At 34.3% G+C, this 24,008-nt stretch overlaps 1 protein-coding gene across 4 annotated transcripts in view; it reads right to left on the bottom strand.

Moving 5' to 3' along the window:
* Window positions 1-24,008, bottom strand: part of N4BP2 (NEDD4 binding protein 2) — a 64,871-nt gene that overhangs the window by 5,539 nt on the left and 35,324 nt on the right. For all 4 annotated transcript variants that reach the window (XM_056802553.1, XM_007496542.3, XM_056802554.1 and 1 more), the window contains 10 exons: window positions 23,598-23,674; window positions 22,260-22,415; window positions 15,699-18,079; window positions 14,705-14,790; window positions 14,047-14,092; window positions 12,737-12,933; window positions 8,049-8,167; window positions 6,646-6,784; window positions 4,286-4,474; window positions 1,398-1,566 (listed from right to left, as the gene is read on the bottom strand). In XM_056802553.1, coding sequence (XP_056658531.1) covers window positions 1,398-1,566; window positions 4,286-4,474; window positions 6,646-6,784; window positions 8,049-8,167; window positions 12,737-12,933; window positions 14,047-14,092; window positions 14,705-14,790; window positions 15,699-18,079; window positions 22,260-22,415; window positions 23,598-23,674 — 3,559 coding nt within the window. The remainder of the gene's footprint in view (window positions 1-1,397; window positions 1,567-4,285; window positions 4,475-6,645; window positions 6,785-8,048; window positions 8,168-12,736; window positions 12,934-14,046; window positions 14,093-14,704; window positions 14,791-15,698; window positions 18,080-22,259; window positions 22,416-23,597; window positions 23,675-24,008) is intronic.

The following is a 24,008-nucleotide window of genomic DNA, read 5'->3' as shown; positions in this document are numbered from 1 at the left end:
ATAAATCATATTAACATTTTTTCATATCACTAATAATGAGAAATATAAATTAGAACTTAAAGACTCCACCTCACATCTAACAGATTGGCAAAGATGATAAAAGAAGAAAATGACAAATGTCATTTTGACAAATATAATTTTGGAAAACATATACTGGAAATCATTACATGTAATTGGAAAAATAAAATATTTTTTAAATCATAAAAATAGCAAGATTGAGTAATTCTACATATAACAGAAGTTAAAAAACCATTTAAGACTTTAAAATTACAAACTCATAATGAAAAGAGAAGAAATGTTCCCTTTTTAGAGGCAGAAATGGGGTTGGAGGGAAAAGATTATTTAATGAATGTGAATATTGAAGTAGCAGGATTATATTTCTTAAGTTTGATCACATCATGATGGCCTATTATATAAAATATATACCACTCATGGAAAAACTGTGGAATAGGGAATAGGTGTAGGAACCAAGAAGATAGGATGGATGAAGCATTTGGAATGAACAAATCTTGTTCTGAACTTCGGATGACTTAGAGAATACGTTGAGCCTCTAAGGATTCATCAGAAGACAAAAGGAGTGATCAAGGGAACTAGTCTTGAGAACTCCCTGAGAGTCTATGGGAAAGAGAGCCTGGCTCAAACTAAGAGTAAGGAACAGAAGGGGAGAGGAAGCAACATCACAACCTGATGCACCGAGGATCAATGCCCCACACCTCATACCCAGGATGAAGCCTAGCAGAGTGAGCCATGATGAGAGGCTCATCATTGGACTTAATATATACCACTTGACTCTTTGGGGCATTTGTGGGCTGGGAAGTTTCTACCTCCAGATAGAAACTCAAGAGCCAGAGCAGAGTGCAATAGTTATCTGACACCTTACCTGAATCCCCAGGAAAAGAAAGGCCTAACAGGTTGCTTCATTTACTTAAGTCAAAGATAGATAAGCAGGGAAGAGGAAATGTCCAGCTTGTTTTGGAGCTATGCCTCAAGAACTTTTGAGTTCTCCCAAAAAAGCCTTGTCACAATTCTGTAATTTTCAGTAATTGTGTCCATGTCCTTTTCATTTCTACTACAGTAAAGATACACAAGACTTTGGAAAATTCTTTTCAAATCATAGAGTTCTCTTTGTAAGTGGCCTGACATTATGAACTACTAAACTAAAATACAAAGGAAGTGCAATAAATGGGAGGCAGAAAGAAAAAGGGAAGTATTTTCATACATACTAAAGAAGAATATTTTTCAAGAGGGAGTCATTAAATATGAAGCATACTCCAAACTGTTTATATACCATTATAGGATCATCATCAGCATATAAATGCAGACCCTTTTCTACCTCTATAAAAATGCAAAGATGATCAAAATCAATTTTTTTTTAAAACCTAATACTAAATACTTACCTTCAGTTTTTCGTTGCAAAACAGTTATTAAATGATTTATGGCTTCATCTACATGCAGTCCATGAAGGTCCAAAACATTCTGTGGTAGCAAGGAAGCATTAACTTTCTCAAATATTTCCACAGCAGCAAGATGGTTGGCTTCTCGCATCTTCTCCTCATGGAGACTACCCTTTAATTATTTAAAGAAAAAAAATCACCAGTTGATCCTAAGGACTTTTTTCTGCTTAGTAATAAATAATGAAAATTAACAGGACCCAAAAGAAAAGGCTGCCTAAACAGGAGCAAGAAAAATGAAGTTAAAATTTAAAATACTATATAGGCCTCTATGTATATACAGATATACTTTTTAACTTCATTTTAATGAGCTAATAAAACTCATTGAAATAAATGAGGTTTTTTCTAGTGTATGGTTACTAAATAAAGTATTAAATAGAATGAGACCAACCAGGTACAACCCAAACCTATGCCTCTGCCCCCATGAAGCTAAATACTTCTGACCTAAAAATTAAGAGACATTTAGACCTTCCCTTTAGAGAAGTATTAATATAGAGGCCACTGGTGAAATCCCAAGAAACAGGAACACAGATGCCAATCTTCCTAAAGTTTCTTGTACTTGTTGCCTTGCCTATCTCTATCATAATTAGAAAAGTGATGCCAAAATAAACAGTGGTGGCTGCAACAAGGAATGCTTTTTTTAAAAAGAGATGCTAATCTTCTTCAAGAGTTGAAGATAAGTAGTTATCTGCCTTGATTTTGGCACTAATATTCCCTAATGTTACATTGCTTGGTAAACAGGAGAACAAATTATTTAGGGAATTTTTGACAAGAACAGCTATGAAAACTAGAAAGCAGTTTTCTGGAAATTATGTTTAGACATCTTACACCATATGCCACAATTAGCTCAAAATGGATATCTAACTTGAATTATCATATCATTAAAAAACTTGTCGAGAATCAAATATGGAAACTTTCACGTCTATGGCCAGGGAGAGAATTCTTAACCTAAAAATGGATAGAGGTAATCACCAAAAACAAAACAATCTTTCTGGCCCTAAAGCCCAGAAAGCTTTCTACACATTATACCATGTCTCTGATGGGTTTAATATCTAAGATTATATAGAAAACTAGAGTTCAAAGGATGTGAATAAACATTAAACATCAGAATTTCAAGCTCTCAACAACCACATGAAAGGCTGCTCCAAATCACAAATAAAAGAAATTCAATCAAAACAATTCTGAGGCTTTACTTTATAGCTAACAACTTGTCGAGGATGACTAAAGGTGGTAACAGTCAATGGTGGGCTGTGGGAAGGAGAGTAATACACTATCAGTGAAATTATGGACTGATAAACCATTTTGGAAAGCAATTTGGAATTAAGCTAAGAGAATGACCAAAATATTCACATATATTGATGTATTTAAGATTTCATATTAGTAGTGATAAAACAAGGTCCCATAAGTAAAATAATACTGTACTAAAAATAGCATTTTGTGTAGTAGTAAAGATGATATCCATTAACTGGGGAATGGCTAAAGCAAATTGTGATACATATAATGAATTATTACTGAGCTGTAAAAATGACCAATTTGAAGAATAGTAAAGGCTTATGAGAAGACTAACATGTACTATTGCAAGCAAAGTATCCCAGGAAAAAAACACTATATACAAGAATGTAAATGGATAAGAAAACAAAACAAAAATAGAAAGAGAAATTTAATGCTGTGAAAAACTTGGTACAAGAAAAGAACTTTAAGAATTCAGCACTCTATTTGCCCTCCTCTGGACACTCTCCAGCTTATCAATGTTCTTATTAAAGAAATGACAGATGATGGGGAAAGAGTACAATAGATATTGTGCTCAAAGGAATAATGAACTGGAGGAATTCCATGTGAACTGGAACGACCTCCAGGAAGTGATGCAGAGTGAGAGGAGCAGAACCAAGAGAATACAAGCAGCAATACAATGACCCAGGACAATTCTGAGGAACTTAAGAGAAAGAACGCTATCCACATTCAGAAGAACTGTGGGAGTAGAAACACAGAAGAAAAACAACTGCTTGACCACATGGGTTGATAGGAATATGATTGTGGATGTAGACTCTAAGCAATCACCCTATATCAATAATATGGAAATAGGTCTTGATCAATGACACATGTAAACCCAATGGAATTGCATGTTGCCTACCGGGGGGGGGGGGGGGGGGGGTGTTGACGGAGGGGAGGGAAAAAACATGAATCTTGTAACCATGGAAGAATATTCTAAATTAATTAAATAAAATTTCCCAAATTAAAAAAAAAGAAAAAAAGAAAATGAAGGGGAAAAAAAGAGCACAGTGGAACCTCCATTTCCTATTAGCACTGCTAGTTGCCACATGACACTAACAGAGTGCTGGAGCTAGAGTCAGGAAAACTTAAATTTACTTTCAGAATCACTATGTGACCCTGGACAATTCACTTAACTTCTATCTGCATCAATCTCATCTATAAAACAAGAATAATAAAAGCACCAAACCTTTGAGGATTGTGAGGATCAAATCAGATAATTGCAAAGAGCCTGGTATACCTTAAATCACTATATAATGCCAGTTATAATCATTATATTGAGCATGTAGTATCTTAAAATAGAGATTTTTTTTTTTTACAAACTCCAGTCCAACCAAGTTATTCCATTATATACATATAAAAATGACTTCTTGCAACAACATAAAAGACTTTGTATCTATCCCTAGTGAATTTCCCTCTCCTTGTCCCACATTTGGAACCAAAGAAATCTGAAGTAGAACTCTAACACCAAAACTAGTAATATAAAATGTAAAAAATTTTGCTTAAGGAATAGATATTTTAGAAAATGGTGACAGTAAAAAAAAAAAAGTAGTTGTCCATTTTACCTGCTGTGCATAAAATGTGGCAACATTTTTTTTCCCCATTCGATAAGCTTCTTTAGCCTTGCTATAACATTCCAATCTCTTTTGCTGGTGAAGGACAGCCTCTGCCCTGTAGTCATCATACTTGGGGTACTCAAAATCCTGGAAAGATGGATCACTTGGTATATCTTCTGTCTCTTTGGATTTCTTTGTCTGAAAAATAGTCAAGCAGTAAGTAAACAAATAGAAATCACAGTTTGACTCTACATAGCTTCCAGTTAAAACTAAATGTGTCTCTTGGCTCTTTTCACCTTCCTGTTCATAGGTTGGTTTTTTGAGTTGGGTTATCTCTAGTGCCAGAGCAGCATTTACATTATAAATTTGAAAATGAGGGCCACTAACTTCCCTTTAATCTTAGTTTAGGGAATATATTATCACATCAAAAGATCCTGTAAAGTTCTCAAAAAAATTATTCATGCTAAAGGCAAGATACCTAATCAAATAAAGGTTTTAGTTATGCTTGCTAGAATTTTAAGGGCAAGAAAGTAGGTCTAGAAAGATTCTCAGTGAGGATTATAGAAACCACTGATAAAATAAAAGCAAATCCCTATACCAAATTATTTTTAGCAGCACTTTTAGTGATAAGTAAAGAACTGGAAACAAAATAGATATAAACTGATTAGGAAATGGCTAAACAAATTGTTGTACCTGAGTGTACTACAACATTCCTGTAAGTTGAAAGAAAAGACAAATTACAGAGAAACCTAAAAAGACTTAAATGAATCAATGCAAAGTAAAGCAAGCAAAACCAAAAAATAATAGACACAATAACTACCAACAATGTAAACAGAAAGAACCACCACAAAACATCAAAAGTGAATGTTGCAAAATTAGAAAGAATAAGCATGACCTCAAAGAAGAATTACCTTCCACAGGAGTAAAACATTGTACTTATTTTTAGTTTTTTTGTTAATGTATTGATTTGGCTGATCTTTTTTCTTCTTAAAAATATGCTTTGTTAGAGATAATAAGGAAAAAGACTTGTACAAGAATATTCATAGCTGCGCTCTTTGTGGTGGCCAAAAATTGGAAAATGAGGGGATGCCCTTCAATTGGGGAATGGCTGAACAAATTGTGGTATATGTTGGTGATGGAATACTATTGTGCTAAAAGGAATAATAAAGTGGAGGGATTCCATGTGAACTTGACTGACCTCCAGGAAGTGATGCAGAGTGAAAGGAGCAGAACCAGGAGAACATTGTACATAGAGACTAATACACTGTGGTACAATTGAATGTAATGGACTTCTCTACTATACAATGCAATGATCCAAGAAAATTCTGAAGGACTTATGAAAAAGAACACTATCCACATTCAGAGAAAGAACTGTGGGAGTAGAAACACAGAAGAAAAATAATTGCTTGATCACATGGGTCGAGGGGGATCCGATTGGGGATGTAGACTCTAAGTGATCACCCTAGTGCAAATATTAATAATATGGAAATAGGTCTTGATCAATGATACATGTAAGACCCAATGGAATAGCTTGTTAGCTATGGGGGGAAGGGAGAGGAGGGAAAGAATATGAATCATGGAACAATGGAAAAATATTCTTAATTAATTAAAGTTTTTCAGTTAAAAAAATTAAATTAAAAAAATATGCTTTGTTACATGGGATGGCTCTTTGGGAAAGAAGGGGGAAATTTAAGCAATGCAAAAAAATTTAGTAACAGAAAAATTTTAAAATTAAGAGTTTAATTAAAAAATTACATTTGCAAAAAAAAAAATTACATTTGCCATGGCATCCCAATTCTTGAACTGCAGGACCTAAATGTCCTCTTAAGGTTCTTTATAAAGTTTGTTTATTGCAGGGGATGGTGTTGGTAATGAATGAGCAGTTCTGCTACTCAACCAAACTAAACCCATTACATCTCTGAGAGATGTTTGCTAAGCACAGTATGATAAATGCAATACGTGGTATTGGTCATGCCCCATGCCAGAAATGGCCTCTACCACTTCTGTGTCATTATCAGAACGAAATTAATTTCAAATTCATTTTTTAAAAAAGACATCACAAAATCATGAACTATTTTGCCTATTCTGCCTTTTTATAATTTATTCTTCTTGCCATAAAGATCTCCAACCTCCAAGTAATCTGTATCTATAGCTGTGTCCATGTTCAAAAAGTGCTTCCACTACCTCAGGAAAATTGACCTCTGTAAAATTTATACTAAAATTAGGTCAGACTTCTGGGAAGGGCATTGGTTTAAGTTCCAATCTGCATTTGTGGAGAATTCCCCATAGATGACATCACAAATTCACCTCAGCAGGAAAGAAAAAATTTAATGATTTTGCCATCATTTCCAAGGCAGCTCATACTATACCTTCTTCTCTTTAGACTTCTGTGTATTGTAAGAAGAAGCAGTTTCATTTTGATGAACAAATTCTTGGGCTACAACAGTTTTTACAGGATCTGCTTCAAGGACACAATTCAGAAATTGTACTGTCTGTTCTAAACAGTAGCTGTGGAGGTAAAATGTAAATACTGTCAATGGGTGAAAAATTCCACTTATAATAAGCATTAAAATAAATTCTCTTTCAGCAAAATATAACCAACAGAACACAGCATAAGCACTAAGTATAATCATAAACACATGCGTATAAACAAACAAAGCCAACAGTAAAAGAGTTGCAGAAGGTGACACAAAGCTATTTTTTTGTTGTTTCTTTTTCTGTTCTTTGTTATACCCCTTTGGGCTAATCACCCCAACCTCTACTGTCACTGACAGTTGTAGGGGTAACCCTGTGAGTGACTATCTTGCTAACCCTGTGGCTAAAGAGTCCCTACCAGTAGGCTTCCCTGAAAGAATCTGTGAATAGACTGCTCTTTAGCAAAGAGCATAGGGCATTACAAGAACAGTTGCTACAAAGCATTTTCTACAAAAAGGGACAGACTCTCCCACAAAAACAGTGAGAATCAGAGCACGCTTAAAGGACAATCCCCCTGCAGGGAATACATGTGGCCATATCCTTTCTCCTACACTTCCTCCAAGAGTGTGGTGTGGGGTGAGGTGTTAGTGATGGAAGAGTGGTTCTCCTGCTCAGATTAGCTCACTTCTTGCCTCTCCGGCGGCTGTTTGCCAAACACAGTGTGTCAAAGGCTCTGTATGGTCATCCCCCAGGCCTGAAATGCACTCCAACATTTACACTTGTCAAGGTTTCTCTCTTCCTTCAGGGCTCTACTAAGTGCTACATTCCTCTGAAGTTTTTCAGTGGAATCCTCCAGGTGAAAGGGTGCTCTCCTTTCTCAAACTGTCCCAGAGTACTTTGTAATCAGACGCCACCTTGTACTCATTTGTTTCCATGCAGAACACAAGCAGAGACTGTGCTGGACTTCCCCCTTTGTATCTCTGACACCTCCTAGTATCCTGCACAGAACAGACATTTACCACCATTGAGGAACTGAATTTCACGGGTACAAATGCTCAAACCACTGAGTACACGGGTACCTTTAATGAGGCGAGGTCATGTTTCTAAAATAATGTTGGGATCAAACCAATGGTTATTCCTGGGATTATTAATGCCTAGTTTTTTAATTAATATACCATATAAAAAATAGTTTATACTTCAAAATAAGGTTTTAGAGTATTTCTTCAAATCAGTAAGAACGAAGTTAGAGAATCCCCTACATTAAAATGTATGTTTCAATTTCCATTTTAATCTTGAGATTATATTAACAGATAAAGCTTTTAAAGTACATATATTTTATATATGGTTACACTCTCACTTGTTATCCTTGAAGATATCCATCAGAAAGTTTTGGTTAATGGTTGGGAACATCTTCAAGAGTTGTTTCTCCTTCAGCTTTGCAGCACAATTTTTTTCAAACACAAGTGGTACCTGTTTCTAAACCAAAAACAGAAAATTAACCATGCTGCTAATTGCACTGATCTAAAAGCACAACTATTTGCGAAGCAGGCCATTATATATAGTAATACAATTTTTCCTACTGGTTACTGGCTATAATTACTAACATGAGAATATGGTTATTCTTGTATAATCTTTGTTGTTTCTTCTAAATGAGTAAAATATACAAATCAAGCAAATGAGGTTTAATTTTTAATGGGAGGGGGAGTGGTGTTCTGATTCATGATATCCACATTGTATGGAATTCATGGTGAGGAATCACTCCATTCCTCCCACCTCTTGTCTTTAAACTCTTACCTTCCATCTTAGAATCAATACTGTAAATTGGCTCCAAGGCAGAAGAGCAGTCAGGGCTATGCAATGAGGGTTAAGTGACTTACCCAGGGTCACACAGCTGGAAAGTGTCAGAGGCCAGATTTGAACCCAGGGACCTCCCACCTCTAGGCCTGGTTCTCAATCCACTGAACTATGCAGCTGCCCCCCACCTCTTGTTTTTAGCTCTTTTAGTTTGTAACTATTTTTACAAAACAGATTTTATTTTCAAAGCAAAAATATAAAAATTATTAGAAGTCACATTTGGACCACTGACTTGAGGGTAAACAGGATTTCTAGGATCTTAAGGTGGCCATCTAGTCTCTCATTTTACAAATCAATTTTCTTACCCTTGTTAATCAAAGTATATGAGGAAGTTAAGTGGCTTACTGAGTAGAGAGCCAACCCTGGAAACAGGGGTCCTGGGTTCAAATCCGACCTCTGATACTTCCTAGCTGTGTGATTCTGGACAAGTCACTTAACTACAATTGCCTAGTCTTTATCACACTTTTTTGTCTTAGAACTGATACTTGGTATCGATTCTAATATAAAATGAAAGGCTTTTAAGAAAAAAAAAGGACATGGGACCCATTCTCATTTCACTGTCTGTATCCACAAATTAAACAATGTTCACAAAAAAGTATCTTGTGATGGTGTCCCAAATCAGTGATTACTAATTACTTATTCAAAGTACAAAAAGAGACCTAGATTTGTTGACATGGACACTGTGTGGATTCATTTTGCTTATCTGTTACATGTATTTTTCCCTTTCTTTTTTTTTTCATTTTTAATTGAGGGTAGGGTTTAGAGGATGAGAGGTTTGGCAACATTGATACCAAAAAAGGCCTAATTTGAACATTTTTTTAATGCATAGAAGAGAACAATAAGGAAGCACAGATAAACACAACAGGTTTGAAATAACAGGAGTTTTATATAGATATGCATATATGTGGGTGTTTTTTAATAAGCTAATATGAAATGCAAATACACTATGTATATGGAAATGGGCTTTTTGGCTTTTTATTTTTCAGAATAAAAAAACTTTTTTTTTAAAGTGGGGAGAAGAAAATGCTCATTCTCCTCTCTACTTCTGACAAGAGATTTAGATAACAAATTATATTTTAAAAAACAGCAGGAGGCAGCTAGGTGGCTCAGTGGATTGAGAGCCAGGCCTATAGACCAGAGGGGCCTGGCTTCAAATCTGACCTCACACACTTCCTAGCCGTACGACCCTGGATAAGTCACTTAAACCCCCACTACCTTGCCCTGACCACTCTTCTGCCTTGGAATTAATACACAGGCATGATTCCAAGACAGAAGGTAAGGGTTAAAAAAAAAATCAACTTTCTACATGTTATATATTAAAGGTAAATCTCTGTATGATTTTAGCAGCAACCAGTCAGTGCTCTGCAACATGGTAGCTATTTAATTCAATTTTTCTTGTACCACAGAAGGAAAAATTATTCCCTGAGGATTTCCTAAAGAGAAAGGATAACTGCTACAACTACAAAGAGCCCTAGTCTGGAAAATGCAAAGGGCCAGTTGAGGACCACATGACATGCCTCTGTCTCCTACTACCCTAAACTCCAGCAAGCATCCTCATAATAGTCAGATGTATCCTTCATTCTTTATCATCAAGTGGACTGATAGGAAAATGATACTCAACGCAAATCAATAAAAACCAAAGGACACTGGGTTTTCTCTGAGCTTTCTTCCACCCATCCCCAATCCAAAGCTTGTCTAAATATACATTCCAGAAAAAATAATTTACATATTTGATCATTTCAGACATCAGTGGCATTTTCCTCCTCAGGTATTTTCACAGTGTTTTGTACCTGCAATGGACAAATCAAACTTTGCCTCTTACTCAGTGGTATTTGGATAATGTTGTTTTCTTCTATATCATAAACTTATCAAGGATAAGATTTGTTTTACTCATTTTTCTACCTCTCCCAACTACTAACATTGTGCCTTCTACACAGGAGTTTTATAAACATTTGTGGAACTGACAATGAGTGGAAGAAAAGGGCAGCTTTGGGAGAGAAGGAGCCAGTTTTCACCTTCAGTATTGGGTAATATAGATTATAATGCCGTTATAAAGTGAATCTAATGGTAAAATAACATTAGTGGTTTGGAAAACATGACCACCTTAAGTCATCAAGTTTCTGATCTCAATGATGAATTTAAGATTCATCATTTCATTAATCACCTGATTCAATGACTTCCTTTAAACAATGCTTTTCACATATAATTAAAATAACTTTTGTTGCTGTTTATAACACAAGAAAGTGTTCCTTTGGAGGAGTAAGCTTTGGGCAACATGAAGCAAAGTGGTAAGTGAATCTCAGAAAAAGACTACACAAGAGTATAAATTTTTAATTGGACAGACACTTCAAGATCAAATCTTTAATCTTCCAATTAGGAAACTGAAGTGCAAGCAGGTTAAATGACTTGTTCAAGGTCACAAAAACACTTAGCATCAAAGGCAGAATTTTAACATCAGTCCTATGAATGGCTCCATAAGATCTAATCCTCTCTCCACAGAACAACCTTGGCCCTGTGTCTGCTTTTTTAAACTAAGGCAGATAAGTTTCTATTTCCAAATCCTAGGAACAAACTACTCAATGACAAAGATAAAAATTTTAACAAAAGCAACTTTCCTCCTTTTACAAAAAGATCACACAATTTTGGGCTTAAGTTTTTGGCATTCTTTATCCCTTCAATAAAAATTCATGAATGTCTCAACTGCCTATGCATGAGTTAAAGGGGCTACTTCAGGAAATACTATTTAATATTAAAGGACATAATATAAAGAAGGATGAATGTTTATGTTATTTGAAATTTTTATCATTTTCTAATTCAAATAACAATGGCTAACAGAAGAAAAGCAGTGGGGAAAAGCACTGCTCATAAACCATTCTCCTTATTCCCGATTTGGAGAATTCTCTTTTATTTAGAGAATCTTCTAACTTTTGTTTCAACTCCCAAAAACTCAATGCCCTGTACACAGTGGTCATTTACTAACTATATGTTGAATTTGATTTTTTTTTAACTTTCAGACTTTGAAAAAGGAAATTGCAAGTTAGGATTTGTGTTTTCTTCATAAGAAACATAACAATAACAAAAATCATATTCTAAGAATTTAATTCTTAGATTGACTCCTCTTACACATTCTCATGCTTCTTTAGAGAAAACTATGAATGAAGTGCAGCTTGTTTCGTATTGTATTACATTGTAAAATTACTGTGAAAATAGTGAAATAACTTCACAAAGGGTTTAAAAAAATTGAGTATCTGAAATGCCATAAAAATTATCTTCAAAAAGCACTGTCAAAAACCCAGCTTCGACAGTGGATGACAACAAAAAAACTTACTTATCATAAATCAACATACCAGGTTCTAGAAGACTACAAATTATAAAACAAAATAATTGTTAACAATTACTATAAAAGGAACAGGTAGGTGACTGAGTGGATAGGGAACCAGACCTGGAGACAGAAGGTCCTAGATTCAAATCTGGCAGTAAATATTTCCTAGCTCACTGATGGTGAAACTATGGCATGGTTGCCAAAGGTGGCACACAGAGCATTCTTTGTGGGCATGCTGCCCTCCCCATCCCAACCTTAGAGTTCATTACTAGAAAGGAAGAGGACCTAGGGCAGAGCTGCTCCCCTCCCCTTCTCCACCATGTCTGATGACATTTTTTTCCCATCCCTGCCTGCCCCTCTAACCAGCAGCCAGTGGGATCACACAGGAGATAAGTTGGCGGCTCAAAGGTGGCAGAGCTGGAGGGGAGCGAAATATTTGAGTCACTTCCCTCCCCCTCTCTACATTCACTGAGGACATTCCTTACTTCACCCGCCCCTCCACCCAGTAGCTTAAAGGGAAAGCTTCCTCCCTCCACTGTGTGGGGTAAGGGGTGGATGGGGCACACTGGACACTTGGTGTGGGGAGGGGCATGGCACATGGTCTCTGGGGGTGGGGTGGGGTCAGGGCCCAGGCACTCCATCTCTAAAAGGTTTGCCATCACTGACCTAGTTCTTTGACCCTAGACAAGTCATTTAACCCCAATTGCCTAATCCTTACCAGTCTTTTGCCTAGGAAACAATATGTGGTATTGGGTTTAAGAAAATAATAATTGCTGTAAAAACCATTTATCTTCATATCACATACCTATCAAAAAGATTTATATAATTTGAGATAACAGCTTAAAACATATTCTGACTGACATTCATACCATTTCATGTTTTTCCTGTAAGGCAATCTCTTCGGACATTATTTCTCTGAGTGAAACTTTCTTAGTCTGAGTATTCCAATGATCCATGAAGGGTTGCATTTCAGATGGGTTTTGACACTTCAGCATTTTTTTGCCTGTTCTTTGAGATGATTTTTGTTCAGGAGTATCAGGATTTGAATGGCCAACAATGGAAGTATCTTCAAAAGCAACAAAATAATTTAATTTTTCTCAAAATGTAAGTATAATTTAGAGAGAGGAAGTCACAGTATAACTGACAAAGGGCAACTTCAGTTTAATTTTTAAGAATGTGGTCCATGACTTACGCGTCGGCTATGGGGGGTGGGGGGGAGGAAAAGAAAATGATCTATGTCTTTAACGAATAATGCTTGGAAATGATCAAATAAAATATATTTAAAAAAAAAAAAAGAATGTGGTCCATGAATGTAATAAAATAGCCACAAAAATATCTATCTACTTTAGAAGGAAATGCAGAATTGGCATTTATGTAAAATTCTAATAATCCTGTTATTACAAATAAAGTAATAATTAACATGCTTCTACTAAGTTACCCAATCTACTATAATGCCCTATTTATTTGAATATAAATTTTCAGTAAAAGGAATAAATATGAATACCCCTCTGAAAATTCATCTTAACAGAATACTGCCCTACACTCTCCCATTCAAAACCCACCTCTTCTTCCTAAGATCCTTCTCAGTGAGAAGTTATCACTACTTTCTTTTGAAATTTCATAAAACTTTATACCTCTTCATATTCCATGTTATGTTGTATATATTTATTTGCATTCATTCCTCATTCTCCCCTACAAGAATATAAGAAGAGGGCTCAAGTCTTCAGTTCAATTTAAAACAAACATTTATTTAAGGCCTGTTTACAATGTGCAAACACTGTCCTAGCATTGGAGCCAAAGACAAAAATAACTGAATTCTTGACTTACGCTATATGGAAGAGGGAAAGGAGAGGAAATGGAAAGGTTTCAATATGTACATGGCTAAGTAAATATGCTATAATTTGATTAGGGAGATAACACCAATAACAGGGGAGTTAAAATTAGAATTTTAATAACAGGAGAGTGCTTAAGTGCTTCTCTAATAATATGGAAATGGTGTTTCACCATTATTCAAGATAGTACGTTTTAAATTCTTTAAGAAATATTTTGTTTGACTTTAATTTTTTTAATTCCTAATATTATGAAAGTGAAATATTATTTGAAATAAGATAATGCTTCAATCTTTCTTTATTCTTAAGAGAATCACAATTTAAGGACTATTCAGATTAAATTAGTTTACCTTTGGCATGCAGAATACGTGATACTTCATCTTGTCTTTGTCGTTCCTAAAGAAAATTTGGTGATGAAAGAAAAACATTAATGAAAATAAATATAGTAGGTCTTTTCCCACAAAATCTCTAATTAAACCCTGAATAAACAAGTGTGTTCATTTAAGAAGAAACTTTACAAAATGGGAAAAGACATTTTTTAACATCTATAAAAATAACTATATAATTATTAAATGATCTTAAAACTAAGAATAATTCCAAAATACTTTCCATTTACAAAACTATTCTGTTGAATGTTTAAGTGTTATATTTTAAAATTCACTAAATTGCCTTTGTGGATTTTAATGCAAAGAGTAACACACTGCTCCCCCCTTTTTTTTTAAAGAAAAAAACAAAACAAAAACAAATCATAATGAGTTGTGGAGCTAAACTATTAAATCAAATTCATCTCTAAAGGTATTTATCATCCAATATATTTTTACAAGAGGAAAAAAAATCCCTAAAAGACTTACCCAGTAAAATGCTGATTCATCTTTGAAAAATCAGTAGGCTAGATTCATGTGTGCTTTCATACTTAATTTAGAATGTATCATTTTATAAAAATGCATAGAAACTAAAGAGTCAAAATAAATACAAAATTAACTTTTCATAAGAAAGAGGCCTACCAACCATAATAGATTCTTTCCATTTCTCATGAATCACTTTAGCCAGATTCAGATCTATATGAACCACACAATCCTCAACTGTTAGAGACCCTTTTGGGGGGAAAAAAAGAAAATATACTAATTATTTTCCCAGAAAAAAAAACATGGCGAACCACTAATGAGTCAGTGACTGCTACCTGTGAATCATAAGCATGGTGTAAACCATAAAGCTATTTATGGTATTACTAGTAGCTGCTGGCTTTCCTATGTGCTAAAAGATTTACAACATTTTTGTTAACATTTATAAAATTGCCCTTATTTCCTCATTTACTGCCTACTTTCTAATTTTAAAGTTTTATCAGAAATCTTAAGTATCCAATTTCATCCTTTGCTGTTGACCCGTAACAGAGTACCCTTCAAAATTAATTCCACCTAACCCAATAGTTTTAATATCTCAAGCATCAAAAAAAGTTCTGTCCCAGATTAAGTCAAATGTAAATAAACATCGGAAAAAGAATTATCTACAACTGACACAAATTGCAAATATATATTAATGCTACTGTAAGAGTTAGAAATTTCATTGATATAGGGAGAAAAAGAGAGTACTCCTTCTGCCAATGACAATTGGTCATCTCTGAAATTTAATGTTGGAAAACTGATAAGGACACTGACAGTTTAAATTACCTTGCCTAAGATCACAAAGTTAGTATGTGCCAGAAGCGGGAGTTGAATCCAGTTATTTCTGATTCTGCTGTTTATCCACTAGTCTATAGTGCTTCTCCAACAATTTAATAATTCTACCAAAGTGTATTTTTAAAAATTCTCCACAAGTACACAAGTCATTTTTAAAATTATGAAGACCCATTAGAATTAATGTAAGTAACCTTTTCATCTCTAAAACAAGAATTGTCTTAAAATGTCTTCATAGTTTAACAAGAAGGCTGAAGAAAAAATACTCTAAAGAAAACATTTTGACAAATGGTCAAAAAGGACACATACACTTGGAATTTCTTTCTTACCTGAATCAATGCCAACAGGCCCAAATAATTCACTAAGCTGAAAGGCCAATTCTGGAGGTAATGCCAACTCCAGACAGTCTATATTCATAGGTTTAGGTTTAGTTGTTGTAGAATTCAAAACCTCAGCTCTGTCTACTTCACAGTAAGGTACTTTACTTTCCTCAATTACTCCTCCTGCCAAATTGGCTGGTGATTTGGCACGTACGTTTTCCATTTCCGGCTTATCCTCCTTAACAAATCCCTCTGTAAGCACTTGAAATTTCTTATCAGTTTTTATAAGATTTTCATTTTTCTTTCCTTCAAAAGATTCAATAATGCCAGTTTCTTCATTTAATATATCAGATGTGGTTTTGAAAATATCAGGCAAAACCTGTGGAGAACATGAACCAAACTCTGTAGCTAAAGATTCCTCATCTATTTCATTCAGATTTTTCAGGTTTATATCATTTAAGGCATTTTTTGAAATATCTGAAAATGACTGTTCAATGTTATCAGAATCACAAAGTTTTGTCTGACTGCTGCTAGAAGGCAATTCATTGGTGTGTCTTACTTCTCTAACAATACTGGATAAAATACTTGTTACTAATTCTGATTTTTCAGTATTTATATCTTTTATGTCTGCTTTTCCAGTGCTTTTACTTTCTTCATCACAGCTAAGCTGTGTATCAACATGATCCATGCAACTTCCATGGCCATTTTTTGGTATACCGGAACTGGAAGCCTCTCCATGGCTAATAATCTCCTTCAAATATGCACTTACATCAAATTGCTCAATTTGTGTGTTATCATCTGATTCTGGTAAACTTTTCTCCTCATTCTCTTCACATAACTTTGTTTCAGAATCCAACAAAAGACTTGTTGCCCAAATAATGTCTTTGTTGCACCTCTCATACAAGTCTTTCAATGCTTCAGATGAAAAAGAACCAAAAATCTTACAAAGAGTATTTAGGTTTTCAGACTCATCAGCATTAGTAAGTTCACTTTCTTCTACATAAGTACTTTTATCATACATTACCCTATATGGAATTATTTCTTGAATATCTGATCTAATATTCGTATTAAAATCTTTTGGCTTAAACCCATCTAATTTTCCTGTTAATACTCTGATCGAATCAGAAATGCTGATTTTCTTTTTTTCTATTTTCCACAAAAGAGCAAAATCTTGTGGTTCAGTTTGTGAACATTTATTTATATCTAGAAAAGATAATTCTTCAGGCTTCCCTTCTGAAAATTCAGGTTCAACTTTTGGCTCCATTACTCGGGAAAGAGTGGAATCACTGCAGGTAAAGGTAAGAGATAATTGGGGTTCAGGATTTTTCTCATTCTCTGAGAATAAAATCTCAGGTTTTTCATGAGTTGAGTTATCTAGATTTCTCTGGTCTTCATGACTTGCAAAGACACCATAGAGCACATCTGCTATTTTTAAAGATGCTTCATTCATACTCGGACCACAGTCAGACTCTAAATGAGCTTCACTGAAATCTGTTTTTGGCATTCTTGTTTTCTGTTCTCTCGGAGTTAAGGAATCTGATAAAGGCCAATCTCTCATATCAAGTACTTCTGACATATTCTTCCCACCATCTTGATATGCATTATGCTCAGTGCAACTGCTCAAGGTTTCTAGAGCCTCATTATAGTGTGCATTCTTGAGATCTCCACTTTTTTCTGATGGTTCTTGTTGCTGGACACAAGCTGTGTCTACATGCATAGTACTGTCCGTTTCCATGCATGATTCAAGAGTATTACGCTTTCTGTCACATTGTATGGATGGATTTTTTTCAGTTTTTTTATTCCTCTTGATTCTCTGACCCATTGTTTTCTCAACTGGCCAGTCACCAAAAAAGTTTAGTAATTCATGCTTTGAGGAGGATTTCTTGGAAATTGAATTGTTGTGTGTCCTGACTTGTTTTTCATTTACTATTTCTGGGTCAGCAGATATTTCACTATGTACATAGTTTTCACTTTGGACTTTGACGGTCTTTGGAAGTCTGTTGGTGTCATGGTTTCCTTCATTAAAAGAAGCATTTACAATGATATTTTCTTCAGATCTGGATTTACCAGTTTTAATACTTTGCCTTTCTGTAGGGACATCTACATTTTCTTCCTCTGCCTTATTTTCATCTAATACTTCTTTATTTTCAGAATCTGCTAATTCATGCTCTCCAGATTCCTGAATGGCAGTTTTCTGAAAATAAGGTTCAATTTCACTAACTTCTTGTTTTCCTTTTTCTAAATCTACTGTAGGAAAACATTTCATATTTTCTTGAAATGAAGAAATACTAGTCTTCAACTTCAGTTTTTCTTCACTTAATTCAAGATGCTTCAAAGAAGAGGAAAGATCATTTTCTTTTGCGCAAGTATAATCATCCAAGTCTTTTGGGCTGAAAAACAATAAATATAAGCATTTTACTCCTTAAAAAGGAATTTTTCATTCAATTAAATCAAATAAGTACTTATTAAAGGATGTGTTGTGTCCCCATAGCTCATCACTTTGCACAAGGCTTAATGCTAGGCACAATATATTTGAAAAAAAGGGGGAAAGGAAGGGGAAAGGGAGATAAGAGAAGAAATAATACTCTGTCCCGAAGTGTTTAATTATATTCTACCTTAGGAGATAAAACAAGGAAAAAATGACTAAATACAAGAAACATTAACATTAACAACTGAGGGTAATCAAGGAAGCCTTCATAAGGGATGTGGCAGCACTTTAGCCATGCCTTATAATATAAGTTGTGACAAATCAAAATATGGATGAAGAATATTCCAGACATGTTGGACAACATGTAAATTCATAAAAACAAGAAAAGGTTTAAAGCTAACCTGAAACTTTCTATATGAAAGAATGATGTGACACAGGCATGGAAAAAGTAGGTAAGATCCAGACTGTGGACAGCTTTAAATGTTGGCCAAGGAATTGGTATTTTATGAGAATAATCATGTACACACATTAAGCAAACTTAAGGGTTTAAGAAGGATCAGGTGAGATTTTTAAAAAATGATATTTCAACATTTTTGTCACAAAATCTAAAAGTCTAGAGAACACAAGATACTGTCATCCATGCCTGACTTGAAAACCTATTTGATTTAGTAGAATTTTAAAGGCTCTTATCAAACATGGTGTCTGTTATATAAATTTAAAATCATACCATTTGAAAAGATGCAAGAGTTTGAAAGATGAATAATGTAATTATTTGATGATTGCTAATTATAAAATAAAGTATAAAATGGAAAGATAAATGCTTCCTTAAGCTACTTGTCATATTTGCCATCTTTCATTTGGTAGAAAATGATCAGCACAGAATTTAAATGGAAAACAGATTCCCTGCATATGGCGAGTCCTCCAGATGCTTCTTTTTGTGGGTAACATTATGCTGATTACAGCAAGTCCCAGAACCCTCTAAATGAGATCCATTATCACTGCAAAGAACTTACTCTCTATAAGGGAACAACCACATAGATAAAGAATGACCACTATACTGAAAATGAAATTTATTTGGATGGATATACCTCATAGATGTATTATATTGGTACATTCTTCATGAAGGTTTCCTTGATTATCCTAAATGGTTCTCAAAAAGTACTTCCAGCTCTCAAAGGGCAGTTCCAGCTCTAGATTTAGGAAAACTATTTGTTCACATGCATTGACCACTTATCTATTAGAGAATTAGATAGTTAGGTGGCACAATGAATACAATACAGGACCTGGAGTAAAGAAGACCTGAGTTTAAATTCACACTCAGACACTTACTGGATGTGTAACCCTGGTCAAGTTACTTAACCTGTTTCCCTCTAGTTTGCTCATCTGTAAAATGAGAATAGCATTATCTACCTCCCAGGGCTGCTGTGAGGATCAAATGAGATAATTTGCAAAGTACTTTATAAATCAAAAACTCATGAAATAAATTTTATTATTATAAGTGCTAGCTGTTCAAATGATTTGTTTTAGAGAGTAATATCGATTATTATACTATTTTAATCTCTTACAAATTTTAGATTTCATAAATAATCAAAGAAAAAATTTTCCACTTCACAATTTCTCTTATTCTAGCCACATTCGTTTCATTTGTTCAAAAATTTTAAAATTATATTTAATGAAAAATGACTTTTCTATGGTCACTTCTATTCTACATTTGTTTAAAAATATAACTATATGAAGAATGAAACAAGCAGATCCAAGAGAACAGTATGTATGATAATAGAAACACCGAAGAATGACTCTTATACATCCACCTCTAGAGAAAGAACTGATAGATGGAAAGATGTTGTTTTTATATATTGTGTGTATATATATATAATTGAAAATCTGTTACCCTAAAAAAGAACTACATTTCCCAGGAGCCCACTGACTTCCTGTCATTATGTACTTCCTATAGACAGGGGATATTAGGCAGGGACGTGGAGGGTCCCGCCCTCTTTTTGTCCCTGTTAGGGAGCATGAGGGTGGTGAGTAGGGATTTTGAAATGGCTAATCAGCCGTGGGCATGTGGTTTTTATTTTGTATCCTCTTTATTCCTTGATTTCTAATGCTCATTAATAAAGCTCCTAAAATATAATATTTCTATTATTGAGATTTAATTTTAATTTTTACAATATACGTATATCTTTTTGTCAAATGAGGCTTTCTCTTATAGGGAGTGGGGGGAGAAGAGAAGAAGGTATTTAAATGTAACAAATAAATATATATACATGTATACATAATTTTATACATATATATATAAAATTGAGATGGATTTCAATTATGTCATTAGAAGGAGTTTCCACAATGTTGGAAATACAGCTCCCTAACACATATCGTACTTTTTAAGACTTTTATAAAACATTTCTCAACTTGGCCCTGGAGTCATCTGTATTATTGAAGTCACTAGAAGAAATCAGATCACTTAAAAAAGAGAATGCAGAGAGAAAAGTGAGCTAAGGACAGATAGTATAAAGAGCCGTACATAGGGGGCAAAAGGCTGATAAAGAACCAATCACTGAAGCAAAGCAATGATCCAATTAGGAAGGAATAGAAAACAAGAAAAAGGCAATGTGATGAGACACTCTGCAGGGAGATGATGTGGCAATTGGTATCATAAACTGTAAACAGATTAAGAAGGAAAAACAGACCTAGAAGTCCAAATGATATTGGTAAATCAGACAGAACAAATTTAAGTAGAGTGATGGAGCTGAGAACTGAGTGGGTTGTGAGGAAGTAGCAACAAGAGCAGTCAGTTCTCTCCAGGTGTTCAGCACTGAAAATAGGAAAGATCTTCTCTGATAGATTATATATAGCATTAAGTGGTGATTTTTAAAGGATTAGGGAAACAGGTGCATGTTTGAACATTTATTAGGCATTTACTATGTGGCAGGGATCTTGCTAGGCACCAAAGATATAAAGGAAAAATATTAAATAATACCTGGCCCTAAAAAGCTTTTATTCATTCGGAGGAACTTGATGGATAGATGATACAAAATGGAGAATGGTGGGATCAGGAAGACTTCATTAAGGAAACACTTGAGCTGAGCTTTGAAAGATGCCAGAGATTCTAAGAGGCAGAGATGAGTAGGAAGTACACTCCAGGCAGAAAGACAATAGCTGGTTGATAGAGAGATTCAAGATTGTTGTGAGGGGAAGGAACAGATTCATATGATGTGTTCCTGGAGGAATATGGGATCAAAGATATGTGTTTGTTTCTAAGACTGGAGATGTGTGAAGATACAGGGTCTGTGGGTTTTAAGTATAGAATAAGATAAGGGAGTCAGTCCTCTCATGAAAAACAAGAAGGATAATCAGAGCCAGGAGTGGGAGAAGAGTGATGATAATGCTTTAAAAAGCATCAATCAATCATTAAAATAATCAGAAGATAGCAAAAGGAAGTTAAGAAGGGGAGGCAGATAAGCAGGACCCTGATGGAACTACCATATTATATTTGAATTTTGCCTTTCTCCTGCTCTTATGAAAAAAAGGCAATACATAGGAGGGAGAGAGGAGAGAATTAAATTGGGCATTACGGAAGTTCATAATTTCACATACAATCTTCCCTTTCATAAAATTTTTCTTTGTATTATAAAATACTTGTGTTATGAGAATCTAGTTGAAATTTCCAACTTCTATCCTTTCTAAACACATAGCTATCACTAACTCTGGAAGTAGATCCTTAGTTTTATTCATATATTCCTTTATTTAATTCACTGATTTAGTCAAGTGACCATTTGTACTTTATATAAGTTTATGTCTTACCAAGTGTTGGTCTGCCTAAATTATAAACTTCTAAAGAGCAATGACTACTATTTTGGATACAGACTAGGACAAACAGGAATTGGATAAATTAAAAAATAGACTATATTAATGCTCTCAATCCTATCCTTGTTCCATTTGTCCTGTCCATTAAGGCAAGCACTTATTCTAGAAATGATGATTTAAAACATTCCAACCTTTTATTCAGAGTAAACATTCCATATAAATCAGACAATAAATACCTACTGTTATTCTGAGAGATTCTCAAAGAAAAAAAAAACTCTATAAATCTCCCAAAGAGGACTGGGGGGTGGAGGTGGGGGGTATGTGTGTGAAAAACCTACCTAATATTTTCATCTTCTTGGGAAGGTTCACTTAACTCAGTAATTTCTGCTTTATCTGGAACTGAAGAATCGAGGATGTGTGTCACAGAAACATAACGTTCGTAGTGTTCCAACATTCTTACTATTTTCTCTTTGGTTACCCCATGAATGTTGCGCCTAAAAATGTCAGAGTAGGAAAGACAGGAGAGGTGGGAATGCAAAAGAATAAAACAAAAGTTCTGAATCAAGTATTATGAAGGAAGGCAACTTTTGTTCTAATTCTTGAAAGACTAAAACCATATTATCCACTGTAATACTGTTCTACTTAATTTTCACTCATTTTTTTCTTTACCCAGGATTTCTTAAGTTCTAACAGGCTTTCTTACTTGTTCAACATGGTTTCTTCAAATATATAAAACAGCTATAAACTTAGAGTATGCAAAGAACACCTTTATTAACCAGTATCATCTCCAAATGCTTTCACAAACTTTACATTTAAATTTTGTCAAAGTTTTTTAGGGATGGATGAATTATAGATAAAATCCATTTTAAAAACATTCTTGTTAAGGTATCTTACCATCACCAACTAGAATACCTGGTTTCATTTAGCATGTATATTATAACTAAACTCCAAATAATGATATGTTGTCAATATTTTGAATATTGTTGGCAATTCATACTCTATACCTTCTCAATTAAGGTAATTCTAATTAAAATAAACATCAAATATTTTACATGACTGCACATGTAAAATGTATCCGATTGCTTACCATCTCAGTGGGAAGGAGGGGAACAGAGAGGGAGAGAATTTCAGATTCAAAATTCTTTTTTAAATGTTAGAAACTGTTTTCACATGGAATTGGGGTATTTTTTTTAAGAGCATCAAAGGAAGCCTTGAAAGGGAAAATAAATAGGCAAAAAAGCAGAGAACATAAAGTGAAAAGATACAAGTCCCAGAGAGGCTAAAAAGGGAAAGATACATTGTTACCAAGCAAATATCACTTTCACTACCCTAACTACTTTCCCAGGAGAAATTCATATCTCCTCCCACAAGGTAGGCACCCAGGGGAAACACTACTGGCAAGATAAATAGCTCAAGGTTATAGATATTAAATTTTTTATATTCTTGGGTAACAAAACTGCTTGTATGAGACATTGGCTATTCTTTATACCATTAACTAACTTAAAAAACAATACAGACAACAATACAAATGCATCATACAAAACTAGAAACATAACAAACACAATTTAAAATGACCTTTTTTTATGACTAGCAAAAGGTCACATTGGAATCCCTCATTTCTAAGGAAAAAATCAAAAGGGAATTTTGTAACAGGAAGACACAAGATCAGTTTTTACCTTGCAAGCTCCTTTGGTTTAAATTTCCACCATGTGTCTGGTTCCCGGAAGTGAATTTTATATTTATATTTTTGTGACTAAATAAAAGCAAATATACATGTTTATTTCCACAAGATTACAATTCAGTGCAAATAATATGACCTTTAAAATAGCTTCTAAATCTAAAATTCTATGATATGCATACACTGTAAAACTTAGTAGTTATTTTAAAATCCATGCTTCAGAAATAAAATATTCTTGGGCAATAAACTCTCAAAATAATCTAGACTTGAGTCCAGAAAAAAAGTTTTAAAATTTATAAAAATTGTTTTAAACCACATTTTTGCAGAAAGGAATTTTCCTGTAAAATGTACAAGGCCTTTTTCCAAATTGTCCCAAAGCACAGAATACTATACTCTATTCAACTCTATT

This window comes from Monodelphis domestica, chromosome 6 (genome assembly GCF_027887165.1).
Source record: "Monodelphis domestica isolate mMonDom1 chromosome 6, mMonDom1.pri, whole genome shotgun sequence".
NCBI lineage: Eukaryota > Metazoa > Chordata > Mammalia > Didelphimorphia > Didelphidae > Monodelphis > Monodelphis domestica.
The sequence above is the reverse complement of the archived record's forward strand: the minus strand, read 5'-3'. Positions and strand labels throughout refer to the sequence as shown.